Source organism: Carcharodon carcharias, chromosome 13 (genome assembly GCF_017639515.1).
Source record: "Carcharodon carcharias isolate sCarCar2 chromosome 13, sCarCar2.pri, whole genome shotgun sequence".
Lineage (NCBI taxonomy): Eukaryota > Metazoa > Chordata > Chondrichthyes > Lamniformes > Lamnidae > Carcharodon > Carcharodon carcharias.
In genome coordinates this window covers 88036583-88055109 of record NC_054479.1, presented here as the reverse complement: position 1 = coordinate 88055109, position 18527 = coordinate 88036583, and the positions used below count along the sequence as shown (strand labels likewise).

Sequence of the window (18527 nt, the reverse complement as noted above, 5' to 3'; positions counted from 1 at the left end):
AAAGATGTGGTAGGCCCTTGCCTTTCACATGAGATTTATTTATTCTATGCTTGGGACAGGGTCCAGTTCCCCTCATACTTCCGCAAAGCAACCTGATGATGGCTTGCAGCTACAGGAAACAAAAAATACATTTGATGTAGTTAGTGAAAATAATGCCAATATTTGTGGCATAGTTAAAGATGGCATCTCAGGTAAGTTCTTGATTTGCATCAGTTTGTATAATGATTTGTGTAAGTACTATTAATGTCATTTGTTTGTAGTTTTTCTTTAAAGTGTGTTTTGAATCTACAGATTTTAAGCCATTTTTTCCTGCAAATCATTTTCTGCTATTGAGGTAACTGAGTAGGGTTTTGTTTATTTGAAAAGGAATCTTTAGTGGCTTGATAGCAAAATGGGGATGATGGCAATTTTTTGTGTTTCTGAACTTTACACTTGTGTACTAGCCAGCTTAATTTTTGATATGTCTATGGTTATATGAAGTAAGTAGCGAGGAGATTTGTGTTGATCATAATTGCCAACATGGACACACTGGGCTAAATGCCCAGTAAATTTTATGTACGTTTGTAGTTTTAACAGAGAGTCATAATTTTATAAGTTCTATTGTCAATGTGCTGATTTGAACTAAATCAAGCATGAATTCCAAAAGCTTGAATTTGTGAGAAACTGAGTTGTAAGATACTTGCAGGGCTTCTTTCTACAAAAAAAATTGTAATGTTCTCTTATGCTGAAGATAATGTTTGTGAAGAATTGACTGAAATTTAATTTCCACAGATGGCCCAGTTCCAATGGATACCAGTCAGCACATCTCCAAACTTTGTAACTCCAAAGGGGATCAACCAGGGTCAAGAACTAAAGCAAAAATAAACTTGGTATGAAAGTATGCTTTAATTAAAGATCACTGTTTGTACCCCCTAATTTCAAAATATGTTGATGCTTTGGAAACCCAATATTTTAAAATAAACCTAAACAAATACTGCATGAAATGTTACTTAATTAGCAAATCTATCAATTTGAGGTTTTGTAATATCGCCAGTGACTCTCCCTCATTGGATTCTGTCCTTTTTTTAAAAAACCGTTGTTATCATACGTTTCATCCTTCTCTTCTTTCAAACAGCCACCCTATCACCTAATTCCATTTCAACTCCAAAATCCTTGAGCATCCCACCTCTCAAATCCATGTCCAACTTTCCCTCTGTTTGAATATTTCAAATCTGTTGCTGCCCCACAGCACGGAAATAGATCTAATCAAAGATACCAATGACGTTCTGTGACAATGACCATGGTACATTATTACTCATCTGTCTCAACCTTTCTGCAACCTTTGACATGGTTGACCTTATCGTTCTCTTCCGACTACTTTCCTTCATCTTTCTGAGATTTCCCTCATTTGGTTCCACTCTTACCTCCCAACAATGTCTTCTCACCATCACCCCATTATCTCTGGCATCACACAAGGATCTATCCTTGGCACATTCCTCCTCTTCTACATGTTGTACTTCGGAGACATCATCCTTCAACAAGGGGTGAGGGTCCACACATATATTGGTACCACCTAATTTCACTGCCATCCTGTATCCATCACTACCTCTGCCCTCCCCCACCTTCCCTTGAAACTTATGTGCTAACCACTCTTAGATGAGCTGCAATTTCCTCGAATCATCCTATTCCTTATTCTTTTCCTGAAGCTGGTGAAGTAATGTTCGATAAAGAACATTGGAAAAACCAATGCCACCTATTCCATTCCCTTCCCTTGGCCACTCTTGGGTTGAACCAGACTGTTTGCAACCTCCTATTCAACTCTGATCCAAGCTTATGACTCCATTACCTCTCCATCACAAACATGGACTACTCATCTGCTGCGGAAGCTCTCAACTATTCCTTTGTTATCTCCAGGTTCACCTATTCCAATTCTCTCCTGACCTGCTTCCCATCCTCCATGCTTCTTAAACTTGTGCTTATCCAATGTTCTGCAGCCCATATCCTAACTCGCACTGAGTGAGTACCCATCGCCCTTGTGCTCACTGGTCTATTTAGGCTCCCAGTCCACCAATACCTCAGATTTAAAATTCTTAAACTTGAATCTAAATGCTTTCATGGCCTTGCCTTCTCCTATCTGTAACCTGCTCTGCTCTACAATTCTCTTCCATGCCCCAACCCACCTTCCTTTGAAACTATCCATTCATCTGGTTCCTGCTTCTCATTCAGCACCTCCTGTTTCATCTCAACATTGGTAGCTGTCCCTTCAGCTGACTAAGCCCATTGTCTGGAGTTTCCTCAGTAAAACCCTCTGCCTCTCTACTTCCTTCTCCTTTTTAAAGAACCTCCTTAAAATCCCTTTGATCTCTTGTGTCACCCAGTCTAATATCTTCCTTTTGGTTCAACATTGGTTTTTCTGACTGACTTATTGTTCTGAGGTCCCTTGGGCTCTTTACCTATGTTAAATACACTGTATAATTACACATCTCTGTTGTATTCACCCGAAATGCAAAATGAAACAATTTCAACGTGCACCTAATTATATTTCTGCTAATAGTTGTTCTTTGAAACAGTTTGAACAATGCTACCACTTTAGTTTCTCCCCTCCTGGTCTCCATCCCACAAGGCATTTCTGTCCATACAACACACATCCTTCTCCTAAGAGCCATTATTTTGAAGTTAAATATTTTACTTAAAATACAAAACCAACCCATTATATAGTACAAAGTAACACTAGGGACAGCTTTTCAACTCAACCATACAACGCAGAGCAGCCTTAAATGCTTCCTCCCCCTCTCCTTCATTGGATCATACTGCACAGAGGAAGCTGTTTGGCCATGCCTGTGCTAGCTCTGAAAGAGCTATCCAATTGCTGAAAAGAGAGATGTTGCTGAAGCTTTCATCTTGTACTCATCAGGCCAAATGCAAAAATGCCAAATTTTAAGTGATCACAACAATTTATATTACAGTAGAAAATTGGTGCTGAAATCAACTCTGGCCAAGGTGTTGCCATGGAAAGAGCAGCAGGAAAGTATAGGTTCCCCAAACCACTGGATGATTCAAAAAAAGGGGCATGACTTGAACATATTCCTTTTTTTTTTTTTGCAGAGGATGTGTCCTTGTGTATGAATGTATATCACTTGTAGCAAGCATAAATGAGCTACATTACAAGTTCAACTGATTATGTTAAATTGGTTAGTGTAGTTATTAACACATTCAGGATTGTTCAGCAAGTGCTGCCTAATTACAGAATCCTATCCAAGTAGTCCCTCGCCCTGCTCTTTCCTCATAACCCTACATATTTCTCCTTTTCAAATATGTATCCAATTCCTTCTTGAAAGTTATTACTGAATCTGCTTCTGCCACCCTTTTCAGGCAGTACAGTCCAGATATACCTTAAGTCTGTGCCCTCTGGTTGCCGTACCTCCTGATGTTTTCTATCCAATCATGTTAGGAGTAGCATTAATTTACAGAAAAGATCATGATCTTAGAACTAGCAGCCAGTCAGAGAAGGAAACACACTGTACATCACACAAGATCTATCTGCTCAGAGGTAGTGGTCAGTATAAGACCTCCCTGCAGCCTTGTGTTAAGAGCTTTTCAAACTTTATTACCAGTAAGACATACTTTATTAAAAATCAGTTCTTCAGCAGTTTGAGAAACATTAGTGTGAAATCTTGTAATTGTTTCTGTTTTCAGATGTTAATACAGTAGCCTGGGCAATAGGCTGAATTTCTTGTGACTTCTTTTCCCTCTTATACTTAGGAAGCTACTCGAGGTTCTGTGGCTGTAGATGAATTGAGCTCAAGTGAATTACGAGTTATCTATGGTAGTCCAGTCAATAGTCTTGATGGTAAGAATTAAAAACTGATGTCCTAACATGATCTGTTTATAACATTTCTGTTTGTGCTTCAGCAACAGCCAGAGCTTGCATTTGTTTTCAATATAGTAAAAATTTCAAGATGCTGCACAAGAGTATTATCCAATAACATTTGGTACCGAGCCATATAAGGTGACATTAAGACAGATGGCCAAAAACTTGGTTAAAGAGAGAGGTTTAAAAATAGTGATTAAAACATTAAAGCCGAAAGGCAGGTTTGGGTTTGTGGACCAAAACCAAGCATTCTTTATGCATAGGCACAGAGTGTAAGGAACCAATTGAATGAGTTGTGGCCCCCAGATTCAATCCAGATGGTTTGACATGATAATCATTTCTGAGATATGGCTACAAGATGATCAGGAATGGGAACTAAATATGCCAGGTTATAAAGTCTATAGAAAGGATAGGGAAAATGGTGAGTGCTGGGGGGAGCAGCCTTAACAATTAAAGATGAAATCAAGTCAATGGTAAGAGAGGGTATAATGAGAGGTATGCAGGCACTGACACCTTTATGGAAACAATTAAGAAACAGAAAATAATTTAAGGCTGCAGAGGAAGTTGTGAACAGACCAACAGCTGTGAAGCGGTAATTGTATCAATGAAGAGATTGGACAAGCATGTAGCAAAGGAAGTGTGTGTTTAATGGGTGAATTTAACTTTCATATAGATTCAGATAAGCAGACCAGCTTACGTCAAAAAGGTAGTGAATTTGCTTTAGCGTGCCTGGGATAGTTTTCTACAACAGTGTATCATAGAACCAATCAGGGGGCAGACTGTATTAGATTTAGTAAGCAGTCAGATGTAGTTAACAATCCTAACGGTCCATGAGCATTTATCTAATAGCGATCATAATAGAGTACAACCTCGTAGTTGAAAGGTAAAAATGTAAAAGAGCTACTCAGAGTTTAGATTTAGGTAAGGCTGACTTCAATGCAGTCAGACTGTCTACAATAAACTGGGCAAATCTGTTAATGGGTCAAATGACAGAAGATCAGTGGGAGGTATTCTGTTTTACAGAACCAATTTATACCCCTTACAGAGGCAAAAATTCTTCTTACCAAAAAAAAAGACATAAGAGACAATATTAAACTAAAAGAAAGCAGATTTAAATGCAAAAATTAGCATGGATTCTGGTGGACAGGAGAGATTCAGGGATTAGCAATGGGTAACACAAACTAGTAACAGCCACAAAAAGTGAGTAAGAAAAGAATTGGATATCAAAATCTACACACACCATTTGTACAATTATGTTAGGGAAAAGAAGGTCGTGAAGGGGGTGGTGGTGTGAGTCAGTTTCACCTCTGACTTCTGAGTGGTTCGAATCGCTCCCACTCCCTGGGTTCTAGACCTTGGACTTATTTAGGGGTTGTGACAAAGTGCAGCAGACAACTGGTTTTGGTACAAGAAAAATTGAGTTTATTGAAATCACAAATGAATTTATAACATTAGGATTACACTAAGATTATACAGACTTACAAAGTACACTTAGTTAAGAATGGGGAACATACGGCATAACAAGGAAAAAATCACGCTACTAATCCCCTTACCCTTGTCCCACCCCCCCAAAACCTAACTAAATTGAAATAGGAGAGGTCAGGGATCATGCTCACCAACCAGGGTTCCTTGACAGTTTGAAATCCAGCCAGGTAAGCCAGTTGCAGTTTTGGGGTACGCTTTTTGTGTCCTCTGGGGCCTGCCGTCGCCACGTGGTCCTGGTCTGTGGAATCTGCGAAGGTTCTTCAGTTGATTGGAGGGTGCGGTTGTTGGTGGTCGATCTTCGTGGAGGGCTGCGGTTGTGACCTTGTTGTCTTCGGTTGAGCCTGCCACCCCGTGCCCCTCGCTGTGTTGTCACCTGTGGGCTTGCAAAGCCTCCAGATCTTTTTGCTTAAACTCTGTTTCAACCGCTCCCAACTGCTCACTGCCTGCTAGCTGGTTTCTCTCTCTTCCCCCTCTCGTAACTGACTGGGCCAGTTATACTGTCTTTCGAATTTCTTATCAGAATCCAAATCAAAGTTAGTTCTTTATTTGACTTTGGTGGGCTTTCCACGGTGATTGTTGTCTCTTTGTTTTTAATGGGCTCGCATGATGTTTATCATTGTCTTCCTGCCTAGTAACTAGTTTTGAACTGAAAGCCATTGTATGTGTGGAGTATTGATGGGTTCATTGAATTGATTGTGCCTTTGATTATTTATGCAAGATTTTGATGAGCTTCAGTTTCGTGTGAAGTGAATTCTTTCTCTGGGTTGATTGTATTAAAGGGAAGAATGAGTATTCTGTCTCCTCTTGTTGTCTGGTTTCAGGCAAAACAATCCACACTGTACTCAATAAGCCTGGGCATGTGCAGCACCAGGCCTTCATGGGCCCAGCCTCCCATCTGCAGGGTTTTATACTTAACTCAGCAGTTTAAAAGTCCAAAAGTCATATCCTTGTTGATGATATGTAAAATGTGGGAATTTTGAGAACCCTTCAGGTGGTCAGGAGCAAAGAAAACTGATAATGATGATAGTCCCAATGAAAATAAAGAAATTGTGGACATGCTGAATAAGTACTTTGCATCAGTATTTGCAGTAGAGGAAAAGCTCAACATGTTGGATATTCAAAGAAAATAATATTGGGACAAGTGCTCACCAAAATTAAGGTAAGCAAAATAACATTAGTGAAGAAAGTAATGTCACTAAAGAGTGAAAAATCCTGGGGACTGATTCCATCCCAGGGTTTTAAAGGAAATGAGTGAGGACATGGTAGTTGCCCTGACTAGAATCTTCCAAAGTTCTCTGTTCAGGAACCATACCTTTAGTTTGGAAAATTGTGCAGTTTAAAGGAAAAGCAGAATTACAGACTAGCTAGCCTAACATCTGTTGTCAGGAAATTATTAGAGCCTGTAATTAAGGACAGGGTGACTGAACACCTTGGAAATTTTTCAGCCAATCTGAGAGTGCTAGCATGGAATTATAAAGGAGATGTCATGTCTGACCAATCTGGCTCCGGGTATGCAAATCATCAACTGGTACAGGAAATAATCAAAAAGGTTAATGGAATGCTGGCCTTTCTATCTAGTAGACTAGAGTACAAGGAGGTAGAAGTCATGCTTCAGATAGACAAAGCCCTGGTTAGACCACACTTGGGAGTTACGTGAGCAGTTCTGGGATCACACCTTAGGAAAGATATATTGACCTTAGGAGGCAGTGCAGTGTAGATTTACCAGAGTGATAGGTGGACTCCAAGGGTTAAATTACAGGAAGAGATTACACAAACTAGGATTGTATCCTCTGGAATTTAGAAGACTAAGTAGTGATTTGATCAAAATTTAAGATATTGAGAGGAACAGAGTTTCTCTCTATCCACCCTATTTCCAATAGTTATGGAGCCTGGGATTATTGTGTGGTGTCTAAAAATTAGGGCCACATCTTTCAGGGATGAAATTGGGAAATATTTCAACACACGCACAAGGTGGCCATGCAGAAGCTGGTGCCATATTTAAAGTGCAGCCAGCTCTGTATTCGAGTTGGAAATCGCCCCTCAGATTGTTGAAGAAAACCCTGCAATTTAAATCTCCAGTATCTGAATTTCTGTGGCTCCAGTACAAAGAGATTCCAAAGTCCAGGGAGAAGATTCCTCCACCGACACACAAGGTCATTCGCAGGTATCAAAGGGTACAACTGAGATCTGAAATGTCACACTTCAGCCAGAGCATTCCCTCCAGCGCTCGAGAATGAAAGAAGACGATGGATAATTCCCATGCAGCCATGACCTCTTTCTTTCCTTGCAGGCAGTTGCCTGAGTGTCCTCCCCTTAGGAGCTCAGACCTTTGGCCCTTCTGCATCTCAGTTGTGTGCTGCCCCTTTAAATTTTGCACCCAGCACTTCTGGGTGCTGAATTTCCTCAGCGAGGCTCCACTCCTCAAGAGCATCAGCTGAGTAAGTTTTCAGAGAGAAAAAGTCTCCAAGATCAATTCAGTGCCCTGTGCCTCAGTCTCCTGGGGCAACATTTTCCGGTCAGCGAGTGGGGTGGGGACCACTTGCCGACGCTTAAAATGACGCGGGGTGACGTCAGGCATGCATCCCGACATCACCTCACATCATTTAGGTTTTCAGGTCGGTGGGCACTTAAGGCCATTAGTGAGGTATTTAAAGCGCTTAACGGATCTGCCCATCCAACCTTAAGGTTGGCAGGCAAAAAGCCCAGCGGCCTTCAAAAAAAACATGAAATCTCATCCACGGGTGGGATCAGGTTTCATGAGAGTTTTAAAATCTTAACATACTCTTCAAATAAAAGTTATGGACGTGTTCCAGTTCATGTGACAGCATCACATGAGGGGACATGTCAGTAAAATTTTTCTATTCTTTAATCTGTTTTTCACATTTGAGCCGATCTCCCTGAGGCAGCACTTTGCTTCTGGGAGATCTGCGCGTACGGAAGAGCGCATACCCGGCTCAGGGAATCCCCACCCCCGCAGTCCGCACAGGAAGCACACAGCATTTCCGGACGCACGTCACGCTGGGCAGGTCTTAATTGGCCCGCCCACATAGGTGCCAAATTTAAAGATGGTGAAGAGGCAAAAATAAAATTTCCCTGACATGTCCTCTTATGTGACACTGTCACATGAGTTGGGACATGTCCATCACTTTTAATCAAACCTTTAGTAAATTTTTTAAAACCCTCATGAAACCTTATCCTACCCATGGATGAGGTTTCATGCTTTTTCTGAAGCCCGCCAGGGCTCCCAGCCTGCCCGCCAACCGTCCATTAATTATTGCAATTACTTTTTAAATGGCCTCAATAGGCCATTGACAGGTCAGCGGGCACACAGCTGATTCAGCTGCGCCCCCGCCAACCTAAAAATTGAAGTTCCGCCCAACGTCATCCCACATCATTTTACGCATCAGTAAGCAAGCCCCGCCCCCTGCTCGCTGAACTCAATATCCTGGCCAAGGAATTAGGAGCAGGAGTATGCCATTCGACCACTCAAGCCTGCCCCACCATTCAATAAGATTATGGCTGATCTGCCTGAGGCTTCAATTCCTCTTTTGTGCCAGATCCTCATAGCCCTCAACTCTCCGATTATGTTGGGTGGAGTGGGGGGGTGCGAAGGAAGGGTTGTTAAATGAGCATATAATCATTAGGACAACCTATCTCGTCACTAACCTTGCCTGTTTTGAATGTCTAACTGCAAAGATTGCAGCAAGTATTCCGTTTGGAGAGGGACGCATTTTTGATCCAGGGTGGGGTATGTGTTTTTTTTTATTCATTCATGGGATGTGGGCTTTGCTGGCTGGGCCACATTTATTGCCCATTCCTGGTTGCACCTGAGAAGGTGGTGGTGAGCTGCTTTCTTGCATGGCTGCAGACCATGTGGTGTAGGTACACCCACAGTGCTGTTAGAAAGGAAGTTCCAGGATTTTGACCCAGCAACAGTGAAGGAACAGCGATATATCTCCAAGTCAGGATGGTGAGTGACTTGAAGGGGAACTTCCGGATGGTGGTGTTCCAGTCTATCTGTTGCCCTTGTCCTTCTAGATGGTAGTGGTCGTGGGTTTGGAAGGTGCTGTCTAAGGATCCTTGGTGAATTCCTGCAGTGCACCTTGTAGATGGTACACACTGCTGCTACTGTGCATCAGTGGTGGAAGGAGTGAATGTTTGTGGGTGAGGTGCCAATCAAGCAGATTGCTTTGTCCTGGACGGTGTCCAGCTTCTTCAGTGTTGTTGGAGCTGCACTCATCCAGGCAAGTGGGGAGTATTCCATCACAATCCTGACTTGTGCCTTGTAGATGATGGACAGGCTTTGTGGAGTCAGGAGGTGAGTTACTTCTTGCACAATTCCTAGCCTCTGACCTGCTCTTGTAGCCACAGTATTTATGTGGCTAATCCAGTACAGTTTCTGGTCAATGATAACCCACAGGATGTTGATAGTGGAGGATTTGGTGATGGTAATGCCATTGAACATCAAGGGGCAATGGTTGGATTCTCTCTTTTTGGAGATGGTCATTGCCTGACACTTGTGTGGCACAAATGTTACTTGTTACTTGCCGCTTGTCAGCCCAAGCCTGGATATTGTCCAGATCTTGCTGCATTTGGACATGGACTGTTTCAGTATCTGAGGAGTCATGAATGGTGCTGAACATTGTGCAATCATCAGCAAACATCCCCACTTCTGGCCTTCTGATGGAAAGAAGATCATTGATGAAGCAGCTGAAGATGGTTGGGCCTTGGACACTACCCTGAGGAACTCCTGCAGTGATGTCCTGGAGCTGAGATGACTGATCTCCAAAAACCACAACCAACTTCCTTTGTATTAGGTATGACTCCAACCAGCTGAGAGTTTTCTCGCTGATTCCCATTGACTCCAGTTGTGCTAGGGTTCCTTGATGCCACATTATCAAATGCTGCCTTACTGTCAAGGGCAGTCACTCTCCCCTCATCTCAGGAGTTCAGCTCCTTTGTCCATGTTTGAATGTTTGAACCAAAGCTGTAATGAGGTCAGGAGCTGAGTGGCCCTGGCGGAACCCAAACTGGGCGTGAGTGATCAGGTTATTGCTAAGCAAGTGCCGCTTGATAGCACTGTTGATGACCTGTTCCATTACTTTACTGATGATCGAGGGTAGACTGACAGGGCAGTAATTGGCCAGGTTGGATTTGTCCTGCTTTTTGTGCACAGGACATACCTGGGCAATTTTCCACATAGCCGGGTAGATGCCAGTGTTGTAACTGAACTGGGAAAGCTTGGCTTGGGGCGCAGCATGTTCTGGAGCACAAGTCTTCAGCACAATTGCCGGAATATTGTCAAGGCCCATAGCCTTTGCAGTATCCAGCACCTTCAGCTGTTTCTTGATATCACGTGCAGTGAATTGAATTGGCTGAAGACTGGTATCTGTGATGCTGGGGACCTCTGGAGGAGGCCAAGATGGATCATAGCAAGATTATAGCAAATGCTTCAGCCTTATCTTTTGCACTGATGTGCTGGGCTCCTCCATCATTGAGGATGGGGATATTTGTGGAGCCTCCTCCTCCAGTGAGTGTTTAATTGTCCACCACCATTCTTCACTGGATGTGGCAGGACTGCAGAGCTTAGATCTGATCTGTTGGTTGTGGGCTTGCTTAGCTCTGTCTATCATTTGCTGCTTATGCTGTTTGGCATGCAAGTAGTCCTGTTTTATAGCTTCACCGGGTTGACACCTCATTTTCAGGTATACCTGGTCCTGCTCCTGGCATGCACTCCTGCATTCTTCAGCCAAATAAAAGCAGATCAAAGCAAAAATACTGCAGATGCTGGAAATTTGAAATCAAAACAGAAAATGCTAGAAATACTCAGCTCGGGAAGCATCTGACACAGAAATAAGTTAGTGTTTCAGGTTGATGAACTTCTACATAGAAACACACAAATTAGATGCAGGAATAGGCCCCTCAGACCCTGGAGCCTGCTCCGCCTTTCAGTAAGAACATGGCTGATCTGATTTCTCCACCTTCCCGCCTACCCCGTATAACCTTTCACCCCCTTACTTATCAAGAATCTATCTATCTCTGGCTTAAAAATATTCAAAGGCTCTGTTTCCACAGCCTTTTGAGGAAGAGAGGTCAAAGGACTCATGACCCTCTGAGAAAAAAATTCTCCTAATTTCTGTCTTAAAGGAGCAAACCCTTATTTTTAAACAGTGACATTTAGCTCTAGATTCTCCCATAAGAGGAAACATCCTTTTCACATCTACCCTTTCAAGACCTGTCGGGATCTTATGTTTCAATCAAGTTACCTCTTACTCTTCTAAATTCAAGCGGATGCAAGCCTAACCTGTCCAGCCTTTCCTCATAAGATAACCCACCCATTCCAGGTATTAGTTTAGTCAACATTCTCTGAACAGCTTCCAACACATTTACATCTTCTTTAAATACAGAGACTCAGTACTATACACAGTACTCCAGATGTGGTCTCACCAATGCTCTGTATAACTAAATCATTATCTCCTTACCTTTTGTATTCAATTCCCCCCACAATAAATATAACATTCTATTAGCTTTCGTAATGACTTGCTGCACCTGCATACTAACCTTTTGTGTTTCATCCACTGGAGCACCCAGATCTCTCTGCATCTCAGAGCTCTGCAACGTTGCACCATGTAGGTAATACATTTTTTTTATTCTTCCAGCCAAAATGGATAATTTCACATTTTCCCATATTATACTCCATTCGCCAGATTTTTCTCACTCACTTAACTTATCTATATCCCTTTGTAGCCTCCTCATGTCATCTTTGCAACTGCTTTCCTACCTATCTTTGTCATCAGCAAATTTGGCAGCCATACCTATGGCCCCTGCACACAAGTCATTTATATAAATTGTAAAAAATTGAGGTCCCAACACTGATCCCTGTGGCAAACCACTCATTCCATCCTGCCAACCAGAAAATTATCCATTTATGCCTACTCTGTTTCCTGTTAGCCAGCCAATCTTTTGCCTATGCCAATATGTCACCCCCTACACCATGAGCTTTTATTTTCTGCAATAACCATTGTTGTGGCACCTTATCAAATGCCTTCTGGAAATCCAAATATCGTACTTCCACCAGTTCCCTTTTATCCAGAGCACATCTTACTTCCTCAAAGAGCTCCAATAAATTGGTTAAACATGATTTCCCTTTCACAAAACCATGTTGACTCTGCTTGATTCCCTTGAATTTTTCTAAGCACCCTGTTATAACGTCTTTAATAATAGCTCCTAACGTTTTATCTATGACAGATGTTAAGCTAACTGGCCTGCAGTTCCCTGCTTTCCATCTCCCTCCCTTTATTGGAAAATAGCAAATAGCAATCTAATGGAACCTTCCCCTAATCGAGGCGATTTTGGAAAATTAAAACCAATGCACCAACTATCTCATTAGCCACTTCTTTCAAGACCCTAGCATGAAATCCATCAGGACCTGGGAATTTGTCAACCAGAAGCTCCAACAATTTGCTAAGTACCACTTCCCTAGTGATTGTAATTTTCTTGAGGTCTTCCCTCTCTCCCATTCCTTGATTTACAGCTATTTCTGGGAAGTTACTTGTATCCTCTATAGTGAAGGCCGATGCAAAACACCAGTTCAATTCATCTGCCATCTCCTTATTTTCCATTATTGATTTCACAGCCTCACCTTCTATCAGACCAACGTTAATTTGTTAACTTTTTTAAATGCCTATAGAAACTTTTACTATCTGTCTTCATATTTCTAGCTAGGTTTCTCTCATACTCTAATTTTTCCTTCTTTATTAATCTTTTAGCCATTCTTTGCTGATCTTTATATTCTTCCCAACCTTCTGACCTGCCACCAGTCTTTGCACAATGATATGCGTTTTCTTTAAGTTTGATACTCTCTTTATTTTTTTTAGTTAACCATGGGTGGCAGGTCCTCCCCTTGGAATTTTTCTTTCTCGTTGGAATATGTCTATTCTGTGTATTCTGAAATATCCCCTTAAATATCTGCCACTGTATCTCTACTGACATATCCCTTAACCTAATTTGCTAGCTCACTTTAGCCAGCTCTGCTTTCATGCCTGCTATAACTGCTTTTATTTAAATTTAAAATACTACTCTTAGATTCACTCTTCTCTCCCTCAAACTGAATGTAGAATTCAATCAAATTACGATCACTGTTACCTGGGGAACCCTTCACCATGAGGTCATTAATTAATCCTACCTCATTGCACAATAGCCTGCTCTCTGGTTAGCTCCAGAACATACTGTTTTAAGAAACTGTCCTGAAAATATTCTATGAACTTCTCATTTAGACTACCTTTGCCCATCTGATTTTTCCAGTCTATGTAGATTAAAATCCCCCATGATAATCATCGAACCTGTCTGGCAAGCTCTCACTATCTCTTCCTTTATATTGCATCCTAACATGTGGCTACTGTTAGGGGGACTGTACGCCAACCCTACAACTGACTTCTTGCCTTTATCATTTCCTCATCTCTACCCAACCTGCTTCTACATCCTGGCTACTTGAACTTAGGTCATCCCTCCCTTGGGTTAAAACCATCGTTAATCAACAGAGCCACCCCTCCACCTTTTCCAAGTTTCCTGTCTTCCTTAAATGTCATGTACCCTTCAATATTTAGGCCCAACCTGTTATCCTGCAGCCCTGTCTCTGTAATGGCTATCAGATGTTAACTTCCTTATTTCTATTTGCCCTATCAATTCATCTGTATTGTTTCAAGTGCTATGTGCATTCAGATACAGATCTTTTAGATTTGTTCTTTTTGTAACCTCCAGCATTATCTGTTGATTTGCTCTTAGAATTGTACTCTCTATCGCTTTCTGTCATGGTCTGTTTATCATATCCCATATTAATAATCTTCTCACTTGCCTTGTTGCTACTCTTTTGATTTAGAATATCTTCCCAAATTTGATTCCTTGCCCCCAACCATTTACAGTGTTTAAAGCCTTCTCTACTATCCTAGTTATATGACTCACCGGAACACTGGTCCCAGCACGGTTCAGATAAAGACAGTCCCAATGGTACAAATCTTACTTTCCCCAGTCGTAGTGCCAATGCCCCAAGGCTCTTGTGTCAGAACTCTTGAGATACCTGAGATTCAACTTACCTCCGGAGTGATACTTTGGGTCCTCTGCAGGGATTGTTAACTGAGGGACTTACAATTACTTTTAGCAGTCAGTAAAATTATGTTTTGATCCACTCACCAACCCTGCCCTCATTTTCACTAGTCAACCCCTGCATGTTCCCTCAGGGCTATGGTGGGTTCTCCCTGGTGACTGACTACTTCCTTCTCCTGTAGTTATATTGCTTTAGGCATTGATCTTGTGATTTGATTTGAACTGTTCCATTCCAGTGTTACATAGATCTTGTGATTTGATTTGAGCTGTTCCATTCCAGTGTTACATAGATCTTGTGATTTGATTTGAGCTGTTCCATTCCAGTGCAACACCTCTAACAAAATTGTGTTTTTTGTGTCATTTTTCTTTTTCAATAGTACACAGTGCAGAGATAACTGAAAGCCTTAGTGATCTGGCATTAACAGGGTTAGATGGCAAAGTTTAGTCATAAACAGCTTTTAACTTGGGTAGTTTAGTTTCAGTAATTTGTGCATAACAGCAATTCTCTGTTTTTCAGCAGGAATGTATCAGTCACCTGACTCCAAAAGTAAAGATCCGTTGAACTTACAGAGGTAAGAAGTGTGCAAAGTTAATTCAATTGTTTTCTCCAGTGTCATAATATTCAGTGTTTTTGCAATTCTGGAATATGCAAACTGAAGCTCTTTGTATCCTCCCCACAGTGCGTCAGCTACCGAACAGGATGTGGAGGTAAGGTGGCATTGTACAAATTCTGTTTTATTTGTTTTTATGCAAAATCTCAATGTTGGACTGTTGCTAAATAATCATACTGTTGCGCAGAGCATAGCTCGCAATTCAGCTCCCATAAGTAACTCCTCCGCTTGTTCTGTCCCTGCCTCTTGTGTATCTATTTGGAGGGAAGCTGGATCAAATTATTAGTGCTTTGATGTTGACAGACTTCTGGGATTGTTTTGGAATCTCCAGGAATTGACAGATTACTTTCCCAGCCATTGCTGAGAGCAAACAGAGAAAAGCCCTAGACGTTGTCAAGGAAAAACAAAAAAATTTTCTTCAAACAATTTTGTGTTTCAAAAGGGGCAAGAACATTGCACTTATATAGCATCCCTTTCACAACCTCAGGACATTCCAAATTGTTTCACAGCTGATTAAGTATGTTTGAGGTGGAGTCACTGTTGTAAAGTAGGGAGCATTACCATGTTCATGTCCTCTTCAGAACTGAGCAGATTGAGGGGGCAGGGTTCATCTATGATGCTCTGGCCATCATATGCGGAACAGCTTTGATATACCAGCTGATCTTTTCCTGCTCAACAAGTTCATAAGTTCACACTTAAAAGTGGCAGGCAATTTTCACACAGCCAGGTCCCAGAAACAACAATGTAATAGTGACCAGATAATGTCTATTTCAGCAATGTTGTTTAAGGGATGAGTGTTGGCTAGGACATCAGGAAAATCTCCCCTGTGTTTCTCCGAAGAGTGCCATGGGATTGTTTAATTTTATTTGAGGGCAGGTAGGATCTTGCTTTAACGCTTCAACCGAAGTGCGGAACCCTGGACAATGCAGGGTTCCTCAAGTACTAGACTGGGGTTGACCACAAGGATGAATATTTCTGGGGACAAACATGTGGCAGTGCAGTTGGAGGTGGGAAATAATATGATGAAACTTTGCAGAAGATGTCCAACCAGAGTTAGTGGTCCTAGCGTGATGTGAAGCAATATGCATTGCTTTAATGGACATGTATTTCAGTAACTTTAACATTGAGTAACTTTTCTTTAAATGCAGGCTGAATTCCTCCGCTTCTCATTAGCTTTCAAGTGTGACATGTTTACTCTGGATAAGAGATTACGCCTGGAGGAACGATCCAGAGATTTAGCTGAAACCAATTTGAAAAAAGAGATTGAGAAATGTCAACAAACATTGCAGGTTAGCATTTGGTTCATTTACTGATTTGCGTTTGATTTGCTGTTCAACGACATCCTTCTGTTCTAGAACCATAGAAAAGTTACAGTGCAGAAAGAGGCCATTCAGCCCATCATGTGTCAGCCAGAAAAAGATGAAAATGAAACTAGCTGCTCACGTTAATCCCACTTTCCAGCACCTGGTCAGTAGCCTTGCAGGTTACAGCAATTCAGATGCAGATCCAAGTACATTTTAAATGAGTTGAGCATTTCAGCCTCAATCACCAATTTAGGCAGTGAACTTCAGACGCCCACCACCCTCTGGGTGAAAAAGATTTTCCTAATGTCAGCTCTAATCCTTATACCAAACACCTTAAATCTATGCCTCCTGGTAATTGGCCCCTGAGCTAGGGTAATCAGGTCTTTACTGTCCAGCCTATCTAGGTCCCTCGTAATTTTGTAACCTCAATTAGGTCAACCCTCAGTCTCCTCTGTTCTAAGGAAAACAGACCTAGCTTATCCAATCTTTCCTCATAGCTGCAATTTTCAAGCCCTGGCAACATTCTTGTAAATCTTCTCTGTACAGTCTCCAGAGCAATTACGTCCTTCCTGTAATGTGTTGACCAGAACTGTACATAAAATTCCAGCTGTGGCCTGACCAGCATTTCATACAGTTCCATCGTTACATCCCTGCTTTCGTATTCAATACCTCATCCAATAAAGGAAAGCATTCCAAATGCTTTCTTTACCACCTTATCTACCTGTCCTGCCACCTTCAGGGACCTGTGGATATGCACTCCAAGATCTCTCACTTCCTCAACCTCTTTCAATATCCTCCCATTTATTAAGTATTCACGTGCTTTGTTTGCCCTCCCTTAATGCATTACCTCACACTTTTCTGGACCAAATTCCATTTGCCACTTTTCTGCCCACTCAACGAGACCATTGATACAATTCTGGAGACAACAGCTATTCTCTTCACTATCAACTACACGGCCAGTTTTTGTGTCATCTGCAAATTTCCCAATCATACCTCCCACATTTATGTCCAAATCAGCAATATATACAACAAACAGCTAAGGCCCCAACACTGAGCCCTGTGGAACACCACTGAAAACTGTTTTCCATTCACAAAAACATCTATCAATTTTGGATCCAACATGCCACATTCCCCTGTATCCCATGAGGTCTCACTTTTCTGACCAGTCTACCATGTGGGACCTTGTCAAATGCTTTACTAAAATCCATATAGACCACATCCACTACACTACCCTCATCAATCCTTCTTGTTACTTCCTCAAAAAATTCTATTAAGTTAGTAAGACACGATCTTCCCCCTAACAAAACCATGCTGACTGTCCCTGATCAACATGTGCCTTTCTAAGTGACTCTAAAGTGAGTTTATACTGTCTTTCAAAATCGATTTCAACAATTTGCCCACCACTGAAGTCGGACTGATCAGTCTATAATTTTCTGGCCTATCCCTTGCACCTTTTTTAAATAATGGTACAATATTTGCAGACCACCAGCCATCTGGTACGTCGCCTATATCTAGTAAGGATTGAAAAGTGATCCTCAGAATATCCACTATTTCCTCCCTGGTTTCCTTTAACAGCCTGATATACAATCCTGGTGACTTTTCCACCTTCAAGAATGTCAGTCGCTCCAGTACACCCTCTCTCACTATGCTTATTATATCTAATGTTTCACACTCCTAATGTCTGCATCAACCCTCTCCTTAGTGAAGATGGAGACAAAGTATTCGTTGAGAACCCTGTCCACATCTTCAGCATCAGCGCACAAGTTACCATGTGCATTTCTGAAAGGCCCTATCCTTTCCTTAGTCATTCTCTTGCTCTTAATATACTGGTAAAACATCTTTGGGTTTTCTTGATTTTACCTGTCAATATTTTTTTAGTAACCTCCCTTTGCATTCCTAATTTCCATTTTTACTTCACCCCTACACTTTCTATACTCCGCTAGGCTTTCTACAGTGTTAAGTCTTTTGTGACTGTCATAAGCTTTCTTCTTCTGCCTTATCTTGGCCTGTATGCTTCTGGATAACAAGGGGGCTCTAGATTTGGCAGTACCACCCTTTTGTGGGGACATGTCTACACTCTGCCTATAGAATCTCGCTTTTGAATGCTTCCCACTGATTTGGCACTGGTTATCCTTCTAATAGCTGTATCCAATCCACTGCCACCAGCTCACCTGA

At 41.7% G+C, this 18527-nt stretch overlaps 1 protein-coding gene across 1 annotated transcript in view; it reads left to right on the top strand.

The window, feature by feature from the left end:
- Positions 1-18527, top strand: part of LOC121286105 (lymphoid-restricted membrane protein) — a 158583-nt gene that overhangs the window by 109032 nt on the left and 31024 nt on the right. The window contains exons 25-30 of the mRNA XM_041203097.1: positions 60-191; positions 772-869; positions 3742-3829; positions 14955-15009; positions 15118-15145; positions 16197-16337. Coding sequence (XP_041059031.1) covers positions 60-191; positions 772-869; positions 3742-3829; positions 14955-15009; positions 15118-15145; positions 16197-16337 — 542 coding nt within the window. The remainder of the gene's footprint in view (positions 1-59; positions 192-771; positions 870-3741; positions 3830-14954; positions 15010-15117; positions 15146-16196; positions 16338-18527) is intronic.